The 19,472-nt window shown below is 41.9% G+C and overlaps 3 protein-coding genes across 5 annotated transcripts in view; 1 reads left to right on the top strand and 2 right to left on the bottom strand.

Moving 5' to 3' along the window:
- The window catches only part of cntf (ciliary neurotrophic factor), a 9,823-nt gene extending 1,685 nt beyond the window's left edge, over positions 1-8,138 (bottom strand). Inside the window, exons 1-3 of one of the 2 annotated variants that reach the window (XM_080446211.1) lie at positions 7,745-8,138; positions 2,699-3,013; positions 1-2,393 (exon numbers count right to left, since the gene is read on the bottom strand). The exon at positions 1-2,393 is cut by the window's left edge and continues 1,685 nt beyond it. In XM_080446211.1, coding sequence (XP_080302337.1) covers positions 2,217-2,393; positions 2,699-3,013; positions 7,745-7,882 — 630 coding nt within the window. In that variant the 5' untranslated portion in view covers positions 7,883-8,138 and the 3' untranslated portion in view covers positions 1-2,216. The remainder of the gene's footprint in view (positions 2,394-2,698; positions 3,014-7,744) is intronic. The other variant, XM_080446212.1, reaches the window with a different exon arrangement.
- A 1,874-nt stretch (positions 8,139-10,012) lies between these two features.
- On the top strand, positions 10,013-12,551 carry LOC308099538 (uncharacterized protein). Its single transcript, XM_080448276.1, has 2 exons — positions 10,013-10,300; positions 11,032-12,551. The coding sequence occupies exons 1-2, from the start codon at positions 10,215-10,217 to the stop codon at positions 11,900-11,902; spliced, it is 957 nt and encodes a 318-aa protein (XP_080304402.1). The 5' UTR covers positions 10,013-10,214; the 3' UTR covers positions 11,903-12,551.
- A 35-nt stretch (positions 12,552-12,586) lies between these two features.
- On the bottom strand, positions 12,587-19,472 carry zfp91 (ZFP91 zinc finger protein, atypical E3 ubiquitin ligase). Of its 2 annotated transcripts, XM_080448262.1 has the most exons (13): positions 18,554-19,472; positions 18,081-18,118; positions 17,763-17,879; positions 17,515-17,556; positions 16,461-16,506; positions 15,975-16,085; positions 15,781-15,876; positions 15,451-15,639; positions 15,317-15,367; positions 15,052-15,130; positions 14,764-14,878; positions 14,568-14,667; positions 12,587-14,433 (listed from the first exon to the last, which is right to left on the bottom strand). In XM_080448262.1, exons 1-13 carry the CDS (start codon positions 18,982-18,984, stop codon positions 13,434-13,436), a joined length of 2,415 nt encoding a protein of 804 aa, XP_080304388.1. In that variant the 5' UTR covers positions 18,985-19,472; the 3' UTR covers positions 12,587-13,433. The 2 variants fall into 2 exon arrangements, with proteins under 2 accessions (XP_080304388.1, XP_080304389.1); XM_080448263.1 differs by lacking the exon at positions 17,515-17,556 and having other exon boundaries at positions 18,554-19,471.

Below are 19,472 nucleotides of genomic sequence, written 5' to 3'. Positions count from 1 at the left end.
TTATGTAGCGTATAGATGTTTGCGTCTATTTTATCAATGTAAGTTCCGTTGCTTACTCTCTAATGGTATATTTATTTTTTGTTATAGTTTTATTAATTTTATACTTAAATTTTAGTCTTGTGTTTTTGCTGTGTGATATTATACTGTTGATGTGTGGAGCCCTTTGAAACGTGTGGGCTATACAAAAAATATAGAATGTTGAAACGATTCGGGTTGAATACGAAAATTGTGCATCATTATTTAGGGGGATCGTAAAACCCTCTCCTACATTAAGAAAGTCTAGTTCTTGACAAGTGTTTAGTACTACTATAAACTTCAGAGACAGTAGCAGAAGCATTGAAACAATTCGGAGTGAAATATACATCACAATTACAGATTTTTAACACAGGGGAAAGATAGGCCATGTTATTGTTATAGAACTCTATCTCTACTATTGTCATTGCCTAAATGATGCAGGGAGTTTCTCCAGATTGCTACTCATAGACAGATGCAATAGTAACCTGATCCTTAGTTTGTGGTTAGAGCCAATAGTCTACCACCAGCACTTTCTACACCAGAGGTCATAAGGGAAGGTAATCAGGGTTACAAGACTACAATCACATCTCATGGAAGACATACACAGAATAGTTATTACAAAAGTATGACAAGAAATGTCAGAAAACAATAAATCAATCAATTAAATTGACCAGGAATGTTCTTAGATTATAGTTCCTCTGCTGATCTGTAGGAAACCAAAGAAGAGTTATCATAGTCTAAAATTGGCCGCCTGAGGCACTTTGATCTGAAACTGATACATGTTATGTGTAGCACAACTGCAGGCTTTAATATAAAGCAATTCGAACCTCTATAAATATCCAATTGCCTCATAGGTCCAATGTTCAATCCACATCCTCTTCACTGAAACTAGCCCAATATCTTTGGAAAGGAATAAATAAATAAAATAAAGTACAGATGTGAACAAATCAAAATGGATTGGTTTTGTCTTTTCATTAGTTAGATCTACATGTGCAAATAGTATCAACTATGCACTCATTCCTGTAATAGTGGCCAAAATATGGTGAACATAAAAGATGAACTCATTTATTTAAAGAAAGATCGGCCATATTTCCACTCTAAGATCATTTTCATAATTACAATAACTGGAATTAATGAAGGGGATCCAAAGTCGGTGTTGACCAATCAGCTGATGGAAGTAAAAAGAGAGGGAACAGAGAAGGAAGGATTGGAAATTGGAATATCAACTGATTTCTATAATCTGAATAAGTAACAGCACACTGCGAACACTAGAGGGCACTATTACACTGACTTTGTACAGCATCAATAAACAAAGAGGCCAATCTTTATTGAATGAGAAACAGCCATGGTATTCAGGACTGTCCTTTTATCACAGCTAGCTTGTGACATGTATTAGATGGCTACAAAATTAATCAAATGAATGTGTCTCCTGCTGAAGGCTTTGTGAGTTGCAGTGGATCAGTAGTGTACCTGACATAGGGCAAGGCATGCACAAGCAGCAAAAGAAGCTACATCAGGGCGAATGTTGATATAAAGTGAAATTTTTCCTAAAACAACAACTACATATTACTAATTTAATAAATAGTATTTTTCTTATTTGTTCAAAACCAAATCGAGAGAAGAAATAAGTAAAGAAAGCAACACCACCAAAGTATGATCCAATATTTCATCATACTACATACCTGCATTCACATACCTGCATTCACATAAATGTAAAAAAAAGAAAGAAAAAGAAAACAAGTAAATGGGCTCATGTAAATTAATGGACTAAGTAAAGGACTCTTACAGTCATTTCAAGTTATAATATAAGTATAATGTAATGTCTAATGTAACGTAGACTATAGAGTTTATTTTCATATATTCTATTAGCAGCAAGTAAAGCTGTGTAACATATATCTCTGATTGAAAAGAAAATGCTCAGACCAAGATTGATATTAATTTTCAGATGTAGTTACTGTCTCTCACTCTTTCAAGTCTCCCTACTGTGAAGCCCCACATACAGTAGCTAAAATTATCCAACAGACTCATCTCCCTGTCTCATTTAGAATGTTCTCCCCTCAGTGGCTATTATAACTATTTTTTTCCTCCTCTCCATAGCAGTCTCTTTATCACTCTTATTCCTTAACCTTTATTCCCCACTCCCTAAGCTTGTCTCTCTTTCATTATATTTCATCACCCATGCTTGTTTCTCACTTCTCATCTCATCTTCGGGTGCTTCTCCTCCTCCTGCTCCTGCTCATTCTCCCTTGTTCTTTGGCTGTGACTGAGGGCAGGGCCTGTAAGGTAGTCATGGTTGTCTTGGTCCAGTAGTCCAACTCTTTGAAGATCCGGTAGATCCACAGCTTGACCTCGAACAGAACAGTAGGACCGTCGATCTGCTGACACGAAGGGGATACAGGGAGAGGGGAAATAGAGGGAGAGAAGAGAAGAGAAGAGAAGAGAAGAGAAGAGAAGAGAAGAGAAGAGAAGAGAAGAGAAGAGAAGAGAAGAGAAGAGAAGAGAAGAGAAGAGAAGAGAAGAGAAGAGAAGAGAAGAGAAGAGAAGAGAAGAGAAGAGAAGAGAAGGGAAGAGAAGAGAAGAGAAGAGAAGAGAAGAGAAGAGAAGAGAAGAGACAGCCGATGAAGTCTTTATATCCTACTCTTCATGACCCCATTAACATTAACAACATCGCTGTAGCTCCTACCTCTATGCCCCCTGTATCCGGAGTTAACGCAGCAGTTCCATCTGCAGCCTTCAGGAGTTCTCCGGTGCTGGACAACAGCAGGGTTAATCTCTCCTTCACGGTCTTCCTCTGGCCCTCGTACTCTCCTTTCTCCCCGCCGGCCAGCTCAGCTTCCTCCCTGCTGATGGCTCTGTCTAGCAAGCTGCGACACTGAAGCAGGGCAGAGTAGAGACGCCACAGTTTGTCTCTGGTGTCCAGTTGGGAGGATGGAGGCGGTACGGACACCAGGCGATCATCGGCCACGGTGAGATCTGGAGGGAGGCTCTCCTTCTTTCTCTTCAGGAGGATGGAGAGAGAGAGAGAGCACACAGAAGGGGGATGAAAAAACGAGGAGTGCAGGTGAGAGTCTTGGATGCTGCGACGGAGAAAGGAAAGTGGGGGAGAATGTGAAAAGTGGGGTACATAGTTGGGGGCAGAGACTAGAAAAATATAACAAGGAACATTTACTCATTTACTAGGATGATGACATAATTAGACCTTATATTTAGATACCATGAGCCATGCACCTTTGGCAAATAAAAGTGGACTTACTTATGTTACTCATGTTCCTTCAGTCTGCCTCTGCATAGAAAAATGCGTACCATGTCTTTGATAAGAACAGATCAACAGAATTGCTGTCTGAGGTTTTGTTTTTTGTTTTTTTATGTCACTGAACAAGAGTTTTTCAGTAGTTTAACAAAGTTGGATGAATGAGCGAATTAATTAAAATCCTGGCAGATGCTAAAATAAGGTATTCTAAGTTTCAATTTGGCCATAAATCTACATAAACTAAGAGATTCACACACACACGGTCTATCTGTATACTTGCAATCGAAAACTAATCTAAATTTTACATAATATAGAGGCATTCCATATAGAAAATCCTTGAACTACATGTTCTGTGAACTGTAAGTGTACTTCACATTGCATAATGGCACATAAGATAAGAAGATGAACCATTATTGATCCCCGGAGGGAACTTCAGGTGTCACATCACAGCAGTGAGAATGAAACACAGGAATGCTACAGGTACAAGAACCAAACCAGGATAAATAAGAACAAAAATAAAGATAATATAATGCTGAGGTGCTGGCCCAGATAGCTGCACTGGATCTCTGAATAAGTGATTGAATTGACACTATGTACAGTCGATCAATAAATATAAATGTACAGTTAATATATGAATTAATATACACCTATCACTATTTATAAATGTATATATATAGTATATACACAGTATATAGGACATACTTATTTTGAGTATATGTACAATGATGAGTCAAATAAAAGTTATTCTGTAATTCATAGTCCACATTAAACTGATAATCTGACATATAGTAAATAAAGATTCCCTTCTCTGAAATCCACACAACAGAGTGAGCCTGGACTGTAGAACATGAGGCTTCATTACGAAGTTATACCAAGGTGCTAATGTTCAAGCCCATACGAAAGTTAGAGACAGCGTGACAGAGAGCGCTAATCTGACCTGTGTGCTTAGAGGAGCCACAAGAAAGTGGCTGTTTACTGTTTAGACTGGAAAGCCAAATTAAATATGATTCAGAGGAGCTGTGACCACCCAGGGGGTGGGTAATGTGTCCAGAGACTATTTTCATTCTTCTCATATATCATCATGAGTTATGATGATGTGGTAATCTCAGAAAACCATTTACAAATGATTCAAAACTAACCTCGCCTAAAGAAGATACACTCTGCCAGAAAGTAATTAAAGGGATAGTTCACCCAAAGTAAATCATTTTTTCTATCAATTAGTCACCCCATGGATACTTTTTTGTTTTTGTCGCATTCCTAAGCCAGAAATGTGATGACCAGCGGACCGGTAGGCAGCGGTTCCGGTAGGAGATACAAAGGACACTCTTTGTGTCTCCTACCGGAACCGCTGCCGGTCATTAAAATTATTGGCTTAGGAATGCAATGAAAAATATCCATGAATTCAAGTCTGCAAAAGGTGACTAATCGATAGAAAAAAATAATTGGGGTGAACTATCCCTTTAATTTGAAATAGGTTCCACTAGGGACTGGAGTCTTTACTGTCAAAACCTAAATGCTGTTTCAAAGGAGTAAAGGACTCTCAGCTTTTCCCAGGAAGGGCTGAATGAAACACCATTATACATACGGTACATTTACATCTGATTGACTCCCAAAGAAACAAATATTACTTGATTCCATGGTATGTGCAATGGAATGTACTCAATAACTTAGACCGTAGGCTGAGGCCGTATTGGCTGCTGGAATGCTGTGCAGGCTGTGTGCAAGCACTATGCCATACAGAAGTATTGTGCGACAAACTGACAATGCATGTTATCTTTCTGCTGGAGCACTGGGTAATGTTAAACTGTTTTCTTAGTAACTTAACCCTATATACCATATATACAGTGAATATATATAACTTTTGACAGTACTACATGTACACTACTGTTATCAAACTTAATAAAGTATTCAATCAATCAATCAATCAATCAAAAACAGGGGTATTCAACGAGATACGGCAGAAGGCCACAATTGTAAAAAATTACTTGAAGACGGGGCCACAAGAATGAGACAACAAACAAAATAAAAATAAAAACGAGGCGTAAAAAAAACCTGCTCCCATAGGATTTTTGTGCTAAAATTGTCTTGGTTCTAATCCATAGGGTCCAAACTATCAGAAATTGATGGGGATTTTCAGACCCACAAACTCTTTCTGGGGGGTCATCTATTTTGAGACCTCCCAGAACAGTACCCTAGCCAGTTAATGTCAGAGTAAGTGTTTTGTAAGTTTTAAAACATTCTGAGTTGATTTATTACACTTTTAAAGCAGCCAGAAGAATCCTTTTCTGACTTTCGGTTGGGGTCTTTCCTCAGCTTCCATAGACACCGGAAGGGTCAGAAGGGCCTGAATGTCCCCCCACTATTGGGGGTACACTATTGTGATTGACTGGTCTATTTATTTTCCCCGACCGGCGCTGGTCTACCCTACCTTTTCCAATTGTGTTGCGCAATCGTTGTTGTGCATTAGGCTAGCTGCATGCTTGCCTCTCGCCACAATGACCGTTCTGTTACTGGCTACGTACAGTTGCTCTCTGAACCCGATCAAGTAGGTGCCAGACAAGTTTATACACAACAAATCGTTGATCTGTGTATGCTGGCTGTGGGTGTGAAATAAGCTGCTAGAATTAAGTGCTGCAATGATAGACTGACTGACCCGGGTTTCAGATTACTACAGCGCTATATATGGGGGAAGTTGGGAACAAAGTTGTTCCCAGCCAAGTGAGAGCTGAGAGCGTACGCACAAAGCGCATCAACGCTATATATGGGGGAAGTTGGGAACAAAGTTGTTCCCAGTCAAGTGAGAGCTGAGAGCGTACGCACAAAGCGCATCATACTATACATCCGTGGAATCTTCGGGTCCATAAAATAATGGATGCTGTCAGGGTGTGTCTTTCTTTTTTATTTTTTTCCGGATTCTTTTTTGTCATTTTGAATCCGTGAAGAGCTCTATCTATGTGTATAATATATTATCTAATATGTTCATTATTTATTGGTTGTTAATCATTACCACACCTCATCTTACTGGTCATCAGTCCCTCAAAGGCTTCCAAAAAGCTCTCCGGTAGGTCGGGTTGCCTACAGGGCCCGCAAACTTTGGGGGAGAAAACATAGTCTTCGGCCTTCGGCCGTCCAGCCTACCGGAGATAATAAACCCAGTATACTTAAAAGCATACACAAAGTTTCTAATATTATAAAAAATGGTTCGCAAAATGTAGAAATAGATGCAAGAATAGTTTTGGGGGTCACAACTGAAGTGACCCGCCCAGAAAGTGAGGGAGGGGTCTGAAATGTTTAACCTGACAGTCATTTTAGCAAAAGAATCCTACGGGAATACATTCAATTCAATTTCAATTCAAACTTTATTCCAGACACTCAGGGGGTCCATATTGTACCGCACTAAAAGGTTCATGGTTAACTGTTAACCATGAACCGATAACCATTAAGAAATGTGTAACTGATTAATAGTAACAAAATTAATGGTTAATTACCCATTAACGGGTTATGATTAATGGTTATGAAAAACAACGTGCTATCTGCGATCTGCAATTGTTTCTGAATGTTCGCCCTGATGCAAAGTTTTGTGTGGCTATTAAGAGGGCATATTAAGGTAAAGAAGAGAAACAGTCACATCCTTTGAGTTGCATATTCCAGACCGCTCCCTTGCTCCCAGCAAGCTGGATGAAAAGAGGAAAGGATGAGGCGGTAAACTGGAAGCAAACCAGGACATTTTAATAACCAACAGCACTCACACCTATAGTCAAAGAGACGCAGGCTCATGAAAACATATGAGGGCTACGTGACCAGGCTCTGATGTACCCACGCCAGAAAAAACGCCCACCTCTGTCATTCGTTTTGGGTACCCCACCACCTCCCACCACCCGCAGTCTACATTCCTTCCTAGTTCCTACCCCCTGTTGTGTACCAGACAAAATCATACATACACACACACACACACACACACACACACACACACACACACACACACACACACACACACACACACACACACACTCTCTCTCTCTCTCTCTCTCTCTCTCTCTCTCTCTCTCACACACACACACACACACACACACACACACACACACACACACACACACACACACACACACACACACACACACACACATTTTCTCATCCTCTTATCTCTTTTTAACACACATCTCTTGCTCTTTCCCTCTCCCACATGTCTGTCTCTGTTTTACAAACACACACACACACAACCACACACACACACACACACACACACACACACACACACACACACACACACACACACACACTCTCACACACACACACACACACACACACACACACACACACACACACACACACACACACACTCACACACAATAATTTTCCATTTAACCTTGGCCTACTTCTTCCATCAAATAATTCTCTCAAACTCATGACTCTAGTCTGGAATCATGCTGGGACCTCTTTACTCAGACAGTGCATGCATCGAAGATGTAAGCGACTCACAAAAAGTTCCAGCAAAAGGGTGCATTCATGGTGCAACTGCTCGGCGATAGCAGCAGCTCTTCCCGCCGTGGTCCGTGTGGGCTCCGAGCCGGTCATCATGCCTCTTGTTCGCCTCTCTGCTGCCATCATCGGTGCCATGGAACTCTGCTCTAACTCTACTGACACTGACAGGCTACCGCTACCTACAGCTCTCAAGCACTGGGACCGGACGCGCAACAGGCTGGCTCCTCTACCAGTGTCATCCCAGCACCAGATTCCTGGCCATAGCTAGTTCAGGCAGCCTGCAGCCAGACCAGTCCCTCCCCTTGCCCTCGCTGGCTGAAAGTCAGCCAGTTTCATTAGTAAAAGATTTTAGGACGGGAACCAGTCCCGGTTCTCACTATTCATTACTTGGTTCTGGTTGGGTTACAGTACAGTGCGGTAAGTCTCTTCAGCCCCGCCCTTTTCCCCAGGAACCTGATGCCAAGCAACAGGAATGTAACGGAGGGAGGGAGGGAGGAGTTTGTTATTTATTCATGAGAAGCTTATCTGATTTACTGGTAATGATAAAAGTAACTTAAGCTTGGATGTAGCCGTAGCTGATTGGCTTCAGTAGCTCTGTCTGGTCCACAGTGGTGTAAAGTAACTAAGTACATTTACTCAAGTACTGTACTTAAGTACAATTTTGAGGTATTTGTACTTTACTTGAGTATTTCCAATTTCCATCACTTTTACTTCTACTCCACTACATCTCAGAGGCAAACATTGTACTTTTACTCCACTACAATTATTTGAAAACTTTAGTTACTTATTACATTATAAAACATACATTAACCACTTTAGCCCTGTTTTATACATAGGCTATTTGAAAATAGCCGATCTACAAGCTCACAAGGCGTCGTGATGCGACGTGTTGTGAGCTTGTAGATCTGCTATTTTCAAACATTTTGTACTTTTGCTTTTGGTACTTTAAGTACATTTTGATGCCAATACTTTTGTACTTTTACTCAAGTAAATTTTGAATTCGGGACTTTTACTTGTAACAGAGTACTTCTACATTGCAGTATTGATACTTTTACTTAAGTAAAACATTTGAGTACTTTTTCCACCACTGCTGGTCCAGCGCGTTAGTGAGTTGTCTAACGCTCTGCCAGGCTCGCAGCTATTCTCATAGAACGAAAATTCCACTACCGTGCAAAGTCTCCAACTTTAGTACAAACAAACAAACTATTTTGCTATTCACCGAAACAAAGGCTGTTTTGGTATTGTTGGAAGTCTATTCTCCAGAATGGGAAGCCTCTTGGCACCCCATCCTTCTCTGTATGATACACTTTTTGGGCAGAAAATAAAATGTTCCGCCAGACGGAAATTATTGTATTTACTCCACTGCACCCTCTACAGATATGGTCAATTTATATTGCCCAGAGCTCAGGCTTCAGTATTTAAACATAAAGGTAGGGTAAGTGATACTTTTTGGTTAAAACAAAAGCTTTTTATTAAAACGTTAAAGCTCTATATTCTGATAGTAATCATTGCTATAGAGTGTTTGTCACAGGGGTCTCTCCAGCTCTTTAATAAACAGAAAACACATTTTCAGGTAGGTGACAAAATGTCAGCCAATCAGGAGAGAGTACCCATTTATCAGCTTTATCTTTATACTAGTGTTCCAGTTACAATTTTGTCTGCTCATTTATTTGTGTCATCGTCACTTCCAATTTCACTTGTTTAATCTGTATTGCTGACTGAGTTGTCCATCCTGATTGGATAAAATTGGTATCCCAATTTGAAAATGGATTATCTGTTTAATAAAGCGCGGGAGAGACATGGAGACGCTTATTATTGAACACACACTCTTCATTGTAACATTTTAGCAGCAGCAACAACAAAAATAAATAACAATGATAATATAATAATAATAATATATTAATAACACAACAACGATAAGCATGCCATGTCTTAATAACAATAAAAATAATAATAATTATTATTGTTATTATTAGACATTGGACAGGATAGGACAGGATTGGTTACTTAATTTATTTGTTGCAAATAGCCATGATATTTAACCTATTCCCTACATGATCATCTCATGTACATTCGCCTTTACATTTAACTAACGTGATAATTCAGCTGTAAATTATGAGGAATTTGGCGGTGACGTAATCCGAAACATAAAGAAATCACATTGGATTAAAGTAATGTTTAAATAACATTATGGTCTGCATAAGATTAGTGCTTTTGAAGCTGCAATGCCATGCCGGTGCTATAGGTGGCGTAGGTACATCAAAACAACCCTTCTTTCAGCTGCTAAACCTAGCAGCTAATGTTTATCAACGACTCAAGTTATAATAATAGTTGTCTGCTTGCATTTTCGCAGTACCTTTCAACTTATTGTAGCACGTTTAGTGGTTCAGCGTACTTGATCTCCAAGAGACGGGAATAATAACGGGGTGAATTTCGATATTAAGCTTTGCTACGCGATTTCATTGAAATGAATTCCCTCGTCGGCTACGGACTGTCCTCTGACTCAGAGAGTGAAGGGGATGGAGATGATGGCCACCACGGCGGTGCTGCCAGGTCAGTGTGCAAACATATTTTATTACAGCAAGACATAGTCGGGTAACGTTATACAGAAAACTGAATGCAATGTTGTAAGCTAGCCGCGCAGTGGTTCTCAACCTGTGGGTCGAGATCCCCGCAATGGCCCCCATGCTTTTTTTTGGGGTGGGGGGGGGGGGGGTCCCCAGATGACAGTGAAGTGACTTCAGTGAAGAACTTTAAATACCTCAAAAAGAAGAAGAAAAAGAACATTACTGCATCAAAAGTAATCAACAAACTAGACTAACTAGTTAAACATTGGCCAAATAGTCAAATAATATAAGAAAGAGGCAAAAAAAAATGAAAATAGCCGATCTACATGCTCACAACGTTTCAGCTTGTAGATCGGCTATTTTCACAATATTTATCTGTGGAACCGAGTCAAACTAAATGTAATGCCGCAACTCCCACAATTTCAAATGCTTATCAGGGTGGGAGGTCCCCAGTACAAAAATTCGGCCTGAAAAGTTTGAGAATCACCAAACTAGAGTACTTATTGGTTTATAACTAGGGGGTACAGCCTGTTGTTGAGTGACTGACTGTTCCAAATTTATCTGGAATCTGGATCCTCAAACGTCCACTGCCCTCCCCTCTCATCTCATCTCCTCTCCCTCCCCCCTCTCTCATTTACATTGCCAAAGCAAGTGTGAATTATTTTCATTTCATTTACAATGATGTACTCTCTTGCCTCTGTCTCCTTCTCTCATAAGCACTGGGAGTGCGGTGGCCAGTGGGGACACTGCTGCCAAGAAGACCCGTAACTTCCTGCTGGAGTCCAATTCAGCCTCCAGTGAATCAGAGAGTGAATCTGAATCTGCAGAAGCACAGGCAGAACCTTCACCACGACCACCACAGAAGCTGCTGGTGAAGTCATCCGCGCCGTCCCGACCCACCCCCAGAGGTCTGCTTCCCAGTCCCAACAAACTCCCCCCTCCTCCGCTGAGCGCTTGTGCCGGTAGCAGTGTGTTTGCCAACCCCTTCAAGATTCAAGCTGATGAGAAACTCAGTGTCCTACAGAAACACGTCCCCCTCACCCTGCAGGCCAAGCCCTCCCAGATAGGAGGCAAGAGGATGTGCGTGGCGTACAGAAAGGACGGGAGGTGCCGGTTTGGAATCAAATGCAAGTTTGCGCATGATAGCGACCTCCAGACCTCAGGCCTTCCCAGTATCTATGGACACTCTGACACACAAGGGTCAGAGATGCTTGAATCCCATATTCATGGGCCTGGTGATGGAGAACCCCAGGCCAAGCCCTCCCAGATAGGAGGCAAGAGGATGTGCAATGCGTACAGAAAGGACGGGAGGTGCCGGTTTGGAATCAAATGCAAGTTTGCGCATGATAGCGACCTCCAGACCTCAGGCCTTCCCAGTATCTATGGACACTCTGACACACAAGGGTCAGAGATGCTTGAATCCCATATTCATGGGCCTGGTGATGGAGAACCCCAGAGTGAGGGTGACACTGAGGAGCAACAAGGGAGGAAGAGGAGGGTAGGACTGAGTAACACCTTAATCCCTCCCAAACGAGCCATGAAGCAGTTTGCTATGCAAAGGGACAGAGAACGTCATCATCTGTCCTAAAAGTTAGGAGAGAGTACAGACACTTTAGGACATCTACATGGAATAAAGCTAAAGAAATCTCACGACTGAAACGTTTTGTTTATTAGAATTTATGTTTAGGTATTATCGTAAACCTATGTCCTAGCTGTTCTACATACAGCCAACCAGTTGAATAAATCACAGATTGAGGCTTTAACCTTTGCTTTTTATGAAATATCCAAGACCATTAGAGTTTTATGGAAGATGCTTCTGAACATGTATTCTATTCTGCTACTTTGACCAATTCAAACACTCTTTATTCTATTGCTAGTTTGACCACTTGGAACACCCTTTAATCTTAAAATGACTAATAATCGAAAATAACCGATCTACAAGCTCACAATACGTCACGCTTTGACGTGTCGTGAGCTTGTAGATTGGCTATTTTTGGTGGTGCGCAACATGCTTCCATAGACACGCTGGCTTCTGTGGAATCCAAATGACTGAAATCAGTCGTGGCGACTGAGAACCTTAATCCATGCATCTACCTAAAAGGGGCTGTTCTCAAAGCTAAAACACTGTAAAGTTCACAATGTGAAATGGTTAGGGATTAATGTTGTGCATTTCCATGTGTTTCCACCCTGTCTTGAATGACTCTTTGTGAAAATCTTAAAACAAAATATTATGGCTTTTACCCCGTTATAATAAATACACTGTTTGTACACGTTAATGTAAAAGACATTTATTTACCTCATAAATTAACAGAATCTTCTCTTACCACACATACATCTCAAATCATGGGAGTATTGACACATGGTGCAGGCCAGGGACATATTTGCCACTGAAAGTTTATCACTGCCCAATGGCTATTGCTTATATAATTCATAGCGCTATACTATGGCCAGTATCTTAGCATCTATTAAAAACATAACTTTCTTGCTGAATAACTAATTTCAATGTCCAAAGTTGTCTTTTGGTTAACTGCAACTATTTTGGACTTCCATAAACACAAAACCTGCTACATTGTTTTCCCTTCAGTCAAGCTTGACAAATTCATCGGAGGAAAAAAAAAATCCTGCAACAAAACTTCTAGATATGCCCCATTTTACCGTAACTTTTCCCAGGTATTGAAAACCTGATTACTCATATTCAGTGACTTTTCCAGGTGTTCTGTGACCATTCAGGTACTGATGCAGCCGTACATTTCAGTACTGTACTTTACATTGAGAAATGCTATGTTACTGCATAACAGGCTTTGCAATAGCACATCCTCCTACAGTAGGTCTGTTTTTAGCATTAATAAACACACAAAGGCCAGTAAAAGTTATAGGACTAACGTTACTTCACCTTATGTACAAAGGCAACAACTTACAGATACAAATACCCACACATACGTACGTATCTTTCCCTGATAGATCTAAAAAGCTACCAAAAAGTGACTATGGGTGAATAATACATAACATGATGGTGATCCTATGTGTCTCAAAGTGTATTACAGTATATAGCGTCACAGATAATATAGTTGGCTACTATCTTTGCCTTGCTCTATGCACAGCTGCACACATTTCCTTCCTCATATGAGAACCTGTGGCACATGGCCCACTGTACTATCAGTCAGAACTTCCCCTTCCTGCTCCCAGACCACACCCCCCTCCCCTCCCACTTCCGTCTGTTGATGAAGGGAATTAGCTGACGGAGAAGAGGAGAGCACTGAGGTGTCTAGAATGTAGGTTTGCCCATTGTTGGAGGATGAATCCTGAGGTTGGCATAAGGTGGTGGTCTGCAGGGTGTGGAGCTGCTGAGGTGCTAGTATAGGGATTTGTTGAATATGGGACTGGCTGACGGGCTGGAACGTCATGTGTAGGATCTGAGTTTGTCCCTGAGCCTGCTGCTGCTGTGAGGAAAATGACTGCATAGGCATTGGCGGCTGCTGCAGCTGCTGCTGCAGCTGTGATTGTTGCTGGGTCACCACTGACCCAGAATGGAGGGTCAATTGCTGGATCTGTGGCTGCTGCGACTGCTGAGCTGCCTGCACAAACTGGAGGGGCATCTGGAGCTGGAGGTGGGTCTGCTGCTGGTTTTCAGCAGGAGAAGGGGGGTCAATGGGGGACAGTGCAATGGTCACTGGCACCTGCATGGTGTGGAGGCTCTGGTCTTGACCCAATAACACCACCTGGTGGCTCACTTGTTGGGCAACCTGACCCATATGGGACAACTGAGCCACTTGTGCCACCTGCTGCCCAACTTGCCCCACCTGGCTCAACTGTGTGATGTGCCCAGCGTGCCCTAATTGACTCACCTCCAGGCTGGTGACCTCTGCCTGGACAGGGTTTACTTGAAATTCCAGAAGGGAGGCAGGGGTAGTGATGAGGGCACCAGCGTTGGCTGCCAGCGCCTCAGCAATTAGTACCTCTGGGTGACTCTTGGCCTTATGGGCCACCACACAGTCCTTCTTCTCAAACTTTTTGCCACAAATGGAGCAGGAGAACTGGTATGTGGCATCAGCATCGTGCTTCTTCATATGCCAATTGAGAGAGGCCTTCTGGCGACAGGTGAAGCCACAGATCTCACACCTATCAGATAGGGATGGGAGAGGAAGGGAGCAAGTTAGAATGAGACGAGTAAATAAGTATTATGAATGATAGACTGAAAAAAAAATATATATATATATATATATATATATATATATAAACAGAGAGACACTCACTGGAGGGGCTTCTCTCCGGTGTGGATCATACGGTGCACAGCCAGGTTGTGGGAGCTTTTGAATGCACGAGCACAGAACTCACAGATGTAGTCCCTCTGGTCTAAACATCACAAAAACACAATTGTATTTAAATGTATATTGAAAAATGTATCCTCCTGACTCCTGCTCATTTGTGTGTATATGTAGGCATGCATACCTGTGTGATGCTTAGCATGACGCAACAGCTGCTTCTGTAGTCGGAACAGCCTTCCACATGAGGGGTGAGGACATACATACTTCTTTTTCAGTAGGTGCTGGTACTTTATATGATGCTGGGTGGAGAGGAAATAGGATGCAACAAGAACGTTAACACATTTACACAATGGTTTGGATGAATTCTCATCTAATGCATTTTATATTACTGAATTGAACTCTGTTATGAACTGGCATGATGGGCCCACTCATAAGGCATTCCCACTGGGATTTTGTGCTTGCTGTGACAAACCTGTAGGTATCGAGGATGAGCCAGAACTGTGCCACACCCTTCCATTTCACAACGCACATACTGAACTGGGGGTTTCTTTCTGTGTGTGGGGGCAGGACATACAAATATATATATTTGTTAATGCATTTGTTAAACACCACAATTAAAATGAATACAACTAATTTATCCATTAAATTACTCATGGATAAAATCCACAAAGGAGGAGCTAAAGAGAGGAAGTAAGGAAGAATATCTAAGCTAAAGGCCAGTGGAGCCCTCGTCTAACCTTCTCTTTGGAAGCCGTGGCGTTTTGTCGTCTTTCCTTCTCCTGCCCCTTCTGGGAAAAGAACAAAGTCAATTCAGTGAAGTAGACAGTATGTGATCAGGAGAACGATGGACAATCAAAACACTGTAACTTACTTTCTGGGTCCATCCGGGTCCTCACCCATATCTTCCTCCAGCTTCACCACCTCCTCCTCCACAGACTCTGTGTTCTCAGAACCCTCTATCTTTATTTCCGAAACCTCTCTTTCTTTCTCTTTAGTGGGTGCTTTCTCCTTCCTCTCCTTCGGTCTAGGAGGGGCCCTTCGCTTCACTTTGGGGATGTCTCTGAGAAACGCAGAAAAGAGAGAGGGAACTTCAGGGACTGGACAAGAATCACACTTAAAACACCCCTATGGAGATGACAGCAGATATTTCCATCCGCAAACTTTGAACTATGCGTGCGTGCGTGTGCGTGATGCAAACAACCTTTCAGCCTTGGGGTCATAGCTCTGGTCATTCAGATCATCTTTGAAAGGAACATCCTCTTCATCACTGCTGAGTCCCTCTACTTCCTCTGCACCACTGAAGAAAGAAAATCAATAGGAATCAGTGCTGTACCGAATGCTCTCTCCTTACACAGTTTGCACCAGTTGCAATTATAAGGTTTAAGTTTGGGGTACCTTTGTGTCTGCAGTACTTGGTAGTCTAGGTCACTGGTCACATCCTGAAATGGAGGATCTTCAATATTCATGCCTGAAACATCAGCATCCTCACCTTCCTCTTTCTTCTCACTGTAAAGGAAGTAGGACAGAGGTAAACGAAACGTATCACAATCTGTGCCTGTCCGCCTCCCACACTCACTCACTTTCACTCTCTGGGTCAATGGACAATCAACCCCAAGAACCCCCAATTTGGGAACCAATGATCTGTAATATAACTGGAGCCTGGAGCCACCGCTTCTGTGTGCGTGTGTGTGTGTGTGTGTGTGTGTGTGTGTGTGTGTGTGTGTGTGTGTGTGTGTGTGTGTGTGTGTGTGTGTGTGTGTGTGTGCACACACACATGCGCACGCATGTAATGTTGCCATTCAACAGCATCAAAAACAAATTTAGTCAATTTAAATGTCTAAATTAACCAATTTACCATATGAGAATATACGGTTTACTCACACTGCATCAGTATTTGTCTCCTTTTCTTTCACCTCTGCCTCCCCTGCTGTATGACAGAGAGAGAGAGAGAGATATCATGAGCACCAGCAAGACAAAATAACTCTACATACAGTATGGTACTGTACTGGGCTGGCATGGTAATGCATGAAGTTCATGCCAGTGTGTTCATGAGGTTATGTCAGGTTGGAATTTAATCCCTGCTATAAACTCACAGGACTATTAACATGCTTAGGCTACAGCCCTAGGTGACCACCTTCCTAGGCCTGTCACAATTATTACATAATTGTCTAATCGCAATTATTTTATATAATCGCAATTATTTTTGCATAATTGTCATAATAAATTCCATTAAATAATGTCATATATATATTTTTTAATAAATAAATAGTGGAAATAGCAGATCTATAAGCTCATCGCGATGCGTTTTGAGCTTATAGATCTGCTATTTCCACTATTAATGTTTATTTTTAAGTATAAGTATAAAATAATGTGTTATTTGTCATATCTGCCCTGTGCAACTATTGTTTCCGAAAGCTAAAAGCCAAACAGAAATGTAATTTTTATAGAAACACAATTAAATTGTTAATCGCAATTATTTGAGTGATAATTAATCATCAACTTCCATTTTTAATAGTGACAGCCCTACCACCTTACCCAAAGTAAGATAACTGGACTTTATAGAATGAATGAGTTCACTAGGAGATAAATACTCTGTGTGAAACGTCCTCTTGTGCTTAATTTATTCTCTGTTGTATGACATGCCTCGCACCGAAAAGAGCAGATTGATTGATTGATTGATTGAATACTATTGATTGAATAGTCCGAAATGTAAACAGTATGATGTGGTACAGTCAGACATTAAAGCTAAAAGCATAACACAGAACTAGCACTGGGCACTTGTTTCTATTGTGGTCCTATGTATTCAATTAATCAACATAGCATAAAAAAATTACAATACTACATGTCATCAACAAAAACAAACCACTATGTACAAAGGAGAAAAAGGAAAAAGGGCGGCAGTGAATGACACCTTTCTATGGGAATTTGCATTTACCTCCCCTTGTGGTCTCCTGATAGATGTTTTTTCGGACCAATGTTGAAAGAAACCAGTGATTCAAATCTTTTAATGAATGTGTCCTACAAGTTCACAATGTGCCACGCATTGTGAGCTTGTAAATTGGCTATTTTGGGCGTGCAGCACCGTTGTGCCACAAAGTATAAACTAAGCTTTACACTGTGATGCGTTGTGACTAGCGGTCCAGATACTAAACCATGATATTTCATTCCTAGCAGGTTGCTCACCAGCTGGATTCTCTGTGCCCGGTTCACTCTTACACACAGGCTTGGCAGAGCCTCTGGCAGCCCTGGCGCCAGGAGCTTTGGCACGGGTCTGCGGTGGGGGGCGTCTAGACAGAGGACCTAGAGAGCAGTGAAATCATGGCATCAAACACCTGGCATCAGAAAATGTACTGGAAGGTGCACAGACACATGTGAGTGTACACACAGGCAGCTACATACATACTTAAGTTTTATCAGAGAGGGAAAGACCATTACATATCAAAGACATACAAAGACTTGGGTTTTATTAAATATGTGTTCATTTAATTTGAGGCAGATTACCTTGAGCATCTGCATCAGGTTTCTTGGAATCCCCTGAACTGCAGCAGGGAAAGAGAAAGAAAGGAGGGAAAAAAATATTATTTGTTTGGTTAATATATTATAGTTATTCCTGGCTGATGATGCCGATCAGCCAGATTAGGTTAGCTAACTATGTTTATTCACTAACACTTCATATCGATTAGAGCATGCAGACGCTCACAAACAGCATAAAATAAGACACTCACAAATTGTATACAGCCAGGTAAGTTTCCCCCACCCTCTTCATCTGATGCAGATGTATATGTAGCAAGGGGATGAACTATACCGAAAGGCGTGTTTTTGACAGAACCTGACCGAGTTTGTAGGTAGTGTATATCTATGGTGTCAAGTTTGTAACTGGTGCTTATTTTGTTTGTTTCTTGTTATATGTGTACGCTACATCTAAAAACAAATAGTCGTAACGCTACCTTGATCCAACAACAGTAACAACTTACTCTTTAGTTTGAACGCTGTCACCTGCAACGTCCGCATCGTCCTGTACCGCTGAGCCTGCGGATTCCACGCTTCTCTTTCGTCTGGAATGAGAAACTTTCCTCCGCTTGGCCGCGCCTGACGTGTCCGCGGCCGTCTCGTCTTCGTCGTCACTCTTGCTGTCCTTCAGCCAGGCCGGCACGGCCCGGGTCGACCGGTCCCGTAACACCCGTCCAGAGCCCTGTGGGCTCGGCGCAGATCCGTTGATGTCCGGGGTTGTTGTGGTGGCGGTGGCGGGGGGGACACCGGACCTCGGACGCGGCGCTCCCCGCTCCCTCAGGCCCCTTCGCGGCGTGACCGCTGTACTACTACCCGCGGTCTCTTCCGTGGCCTTGTTGTCCACGGGCTGTCCTTTATTAACGTCCCCGGTTGTTGGGTCACTGTCCGGTTCCATCACCGCCCGTCGCCCCTTCTTTGCACTTTCGATTCCGCGCACACTTGAGTAGGTTTACATGCAATTGGAAGAAGAATGGAACAGATCCGATATAAAGACGTTTTGGATGCAAGAGGCCCTTGTCCAACAGTGTGACATATTTAACAGAGCGCGTTGGCTTCGTCGTATATTATACGCATCAAATGATTGATTATGAATTTAAAACTTTTCTTAATTATCTATTCAGTAATAAACGAATATAATTTTAAAGAAGCAGACACTATTTTTGCGTTCTTAAAGCTATAGTAAGCCTACTTATTCGCACGGGCCTAGAGCACAGCCATTTTGTGTGCTTTGTTGCGTCTCCTTTAAGCCAAGGTTGGCGTCATGCGCAGCAATCCCATTTAAACGGATCGAGAAATCATGTGGATTTCCCGTGGAGCTCTACAGAGCGGGTCGACTCCAGCTACATTATTTATAAATCTACAAAACAGCGGCAGCAGTGCAAA

Source organism: Gymnoscopelus braueri (assembly GCF_963280865.1).
Source record: "Gymnoscopelus braueri genome assembly, chromosome: 2".
NCBI lineage: Eukaryota > Metazoa > Chordata > Actinopteri > Myctophiformes > Myctophidae > Gymnoscopelus > Gymnoscopelus braueri.
Note: the sequence above shows the minus strand (reverse complement) of the source record. Positions and strands in the feature narration are given on the sequence as shown.

Bases quoted from the DNA above. Each gene is read 5' to 3' on its own strand.
- LOC308099538 (XM_080448276.1), top strand. From the start codon at position 10,215: ATGAATTCCCTCGTCGGCTACGGACTGTCCTCTGACTCAGAGAGTGAA. The intron at 10,301-11,031 runs GTCAGTGTGCAA...TTCTCTCATAAG, and splicing joins CACCACGGCGGTGCTGCCAG to CACTGGGAGTGCGGTGGCCA.
- zfp91 (XM_080448262.1), bottom strand. From the start codon at position 18,984: ATGGAACCGGACAGTGACCCAACAACCGGGGACGTTAATAAAGGACAG. The intron at 15,640-15,780 runs GTTGTTTGCATC...TGCGTTTCTCAG, and splicing joins TATGACCCCAAGGCTGAAAG to AGACATCCCCAAAGTGAAGC. The intron at 14,879-15,051 runs GTTTGTCACAGC...CTCTCCACCCAG, and splicing joins CTCATCCTCGATACCTACAG to CATCATATAAAGTACCAGCA.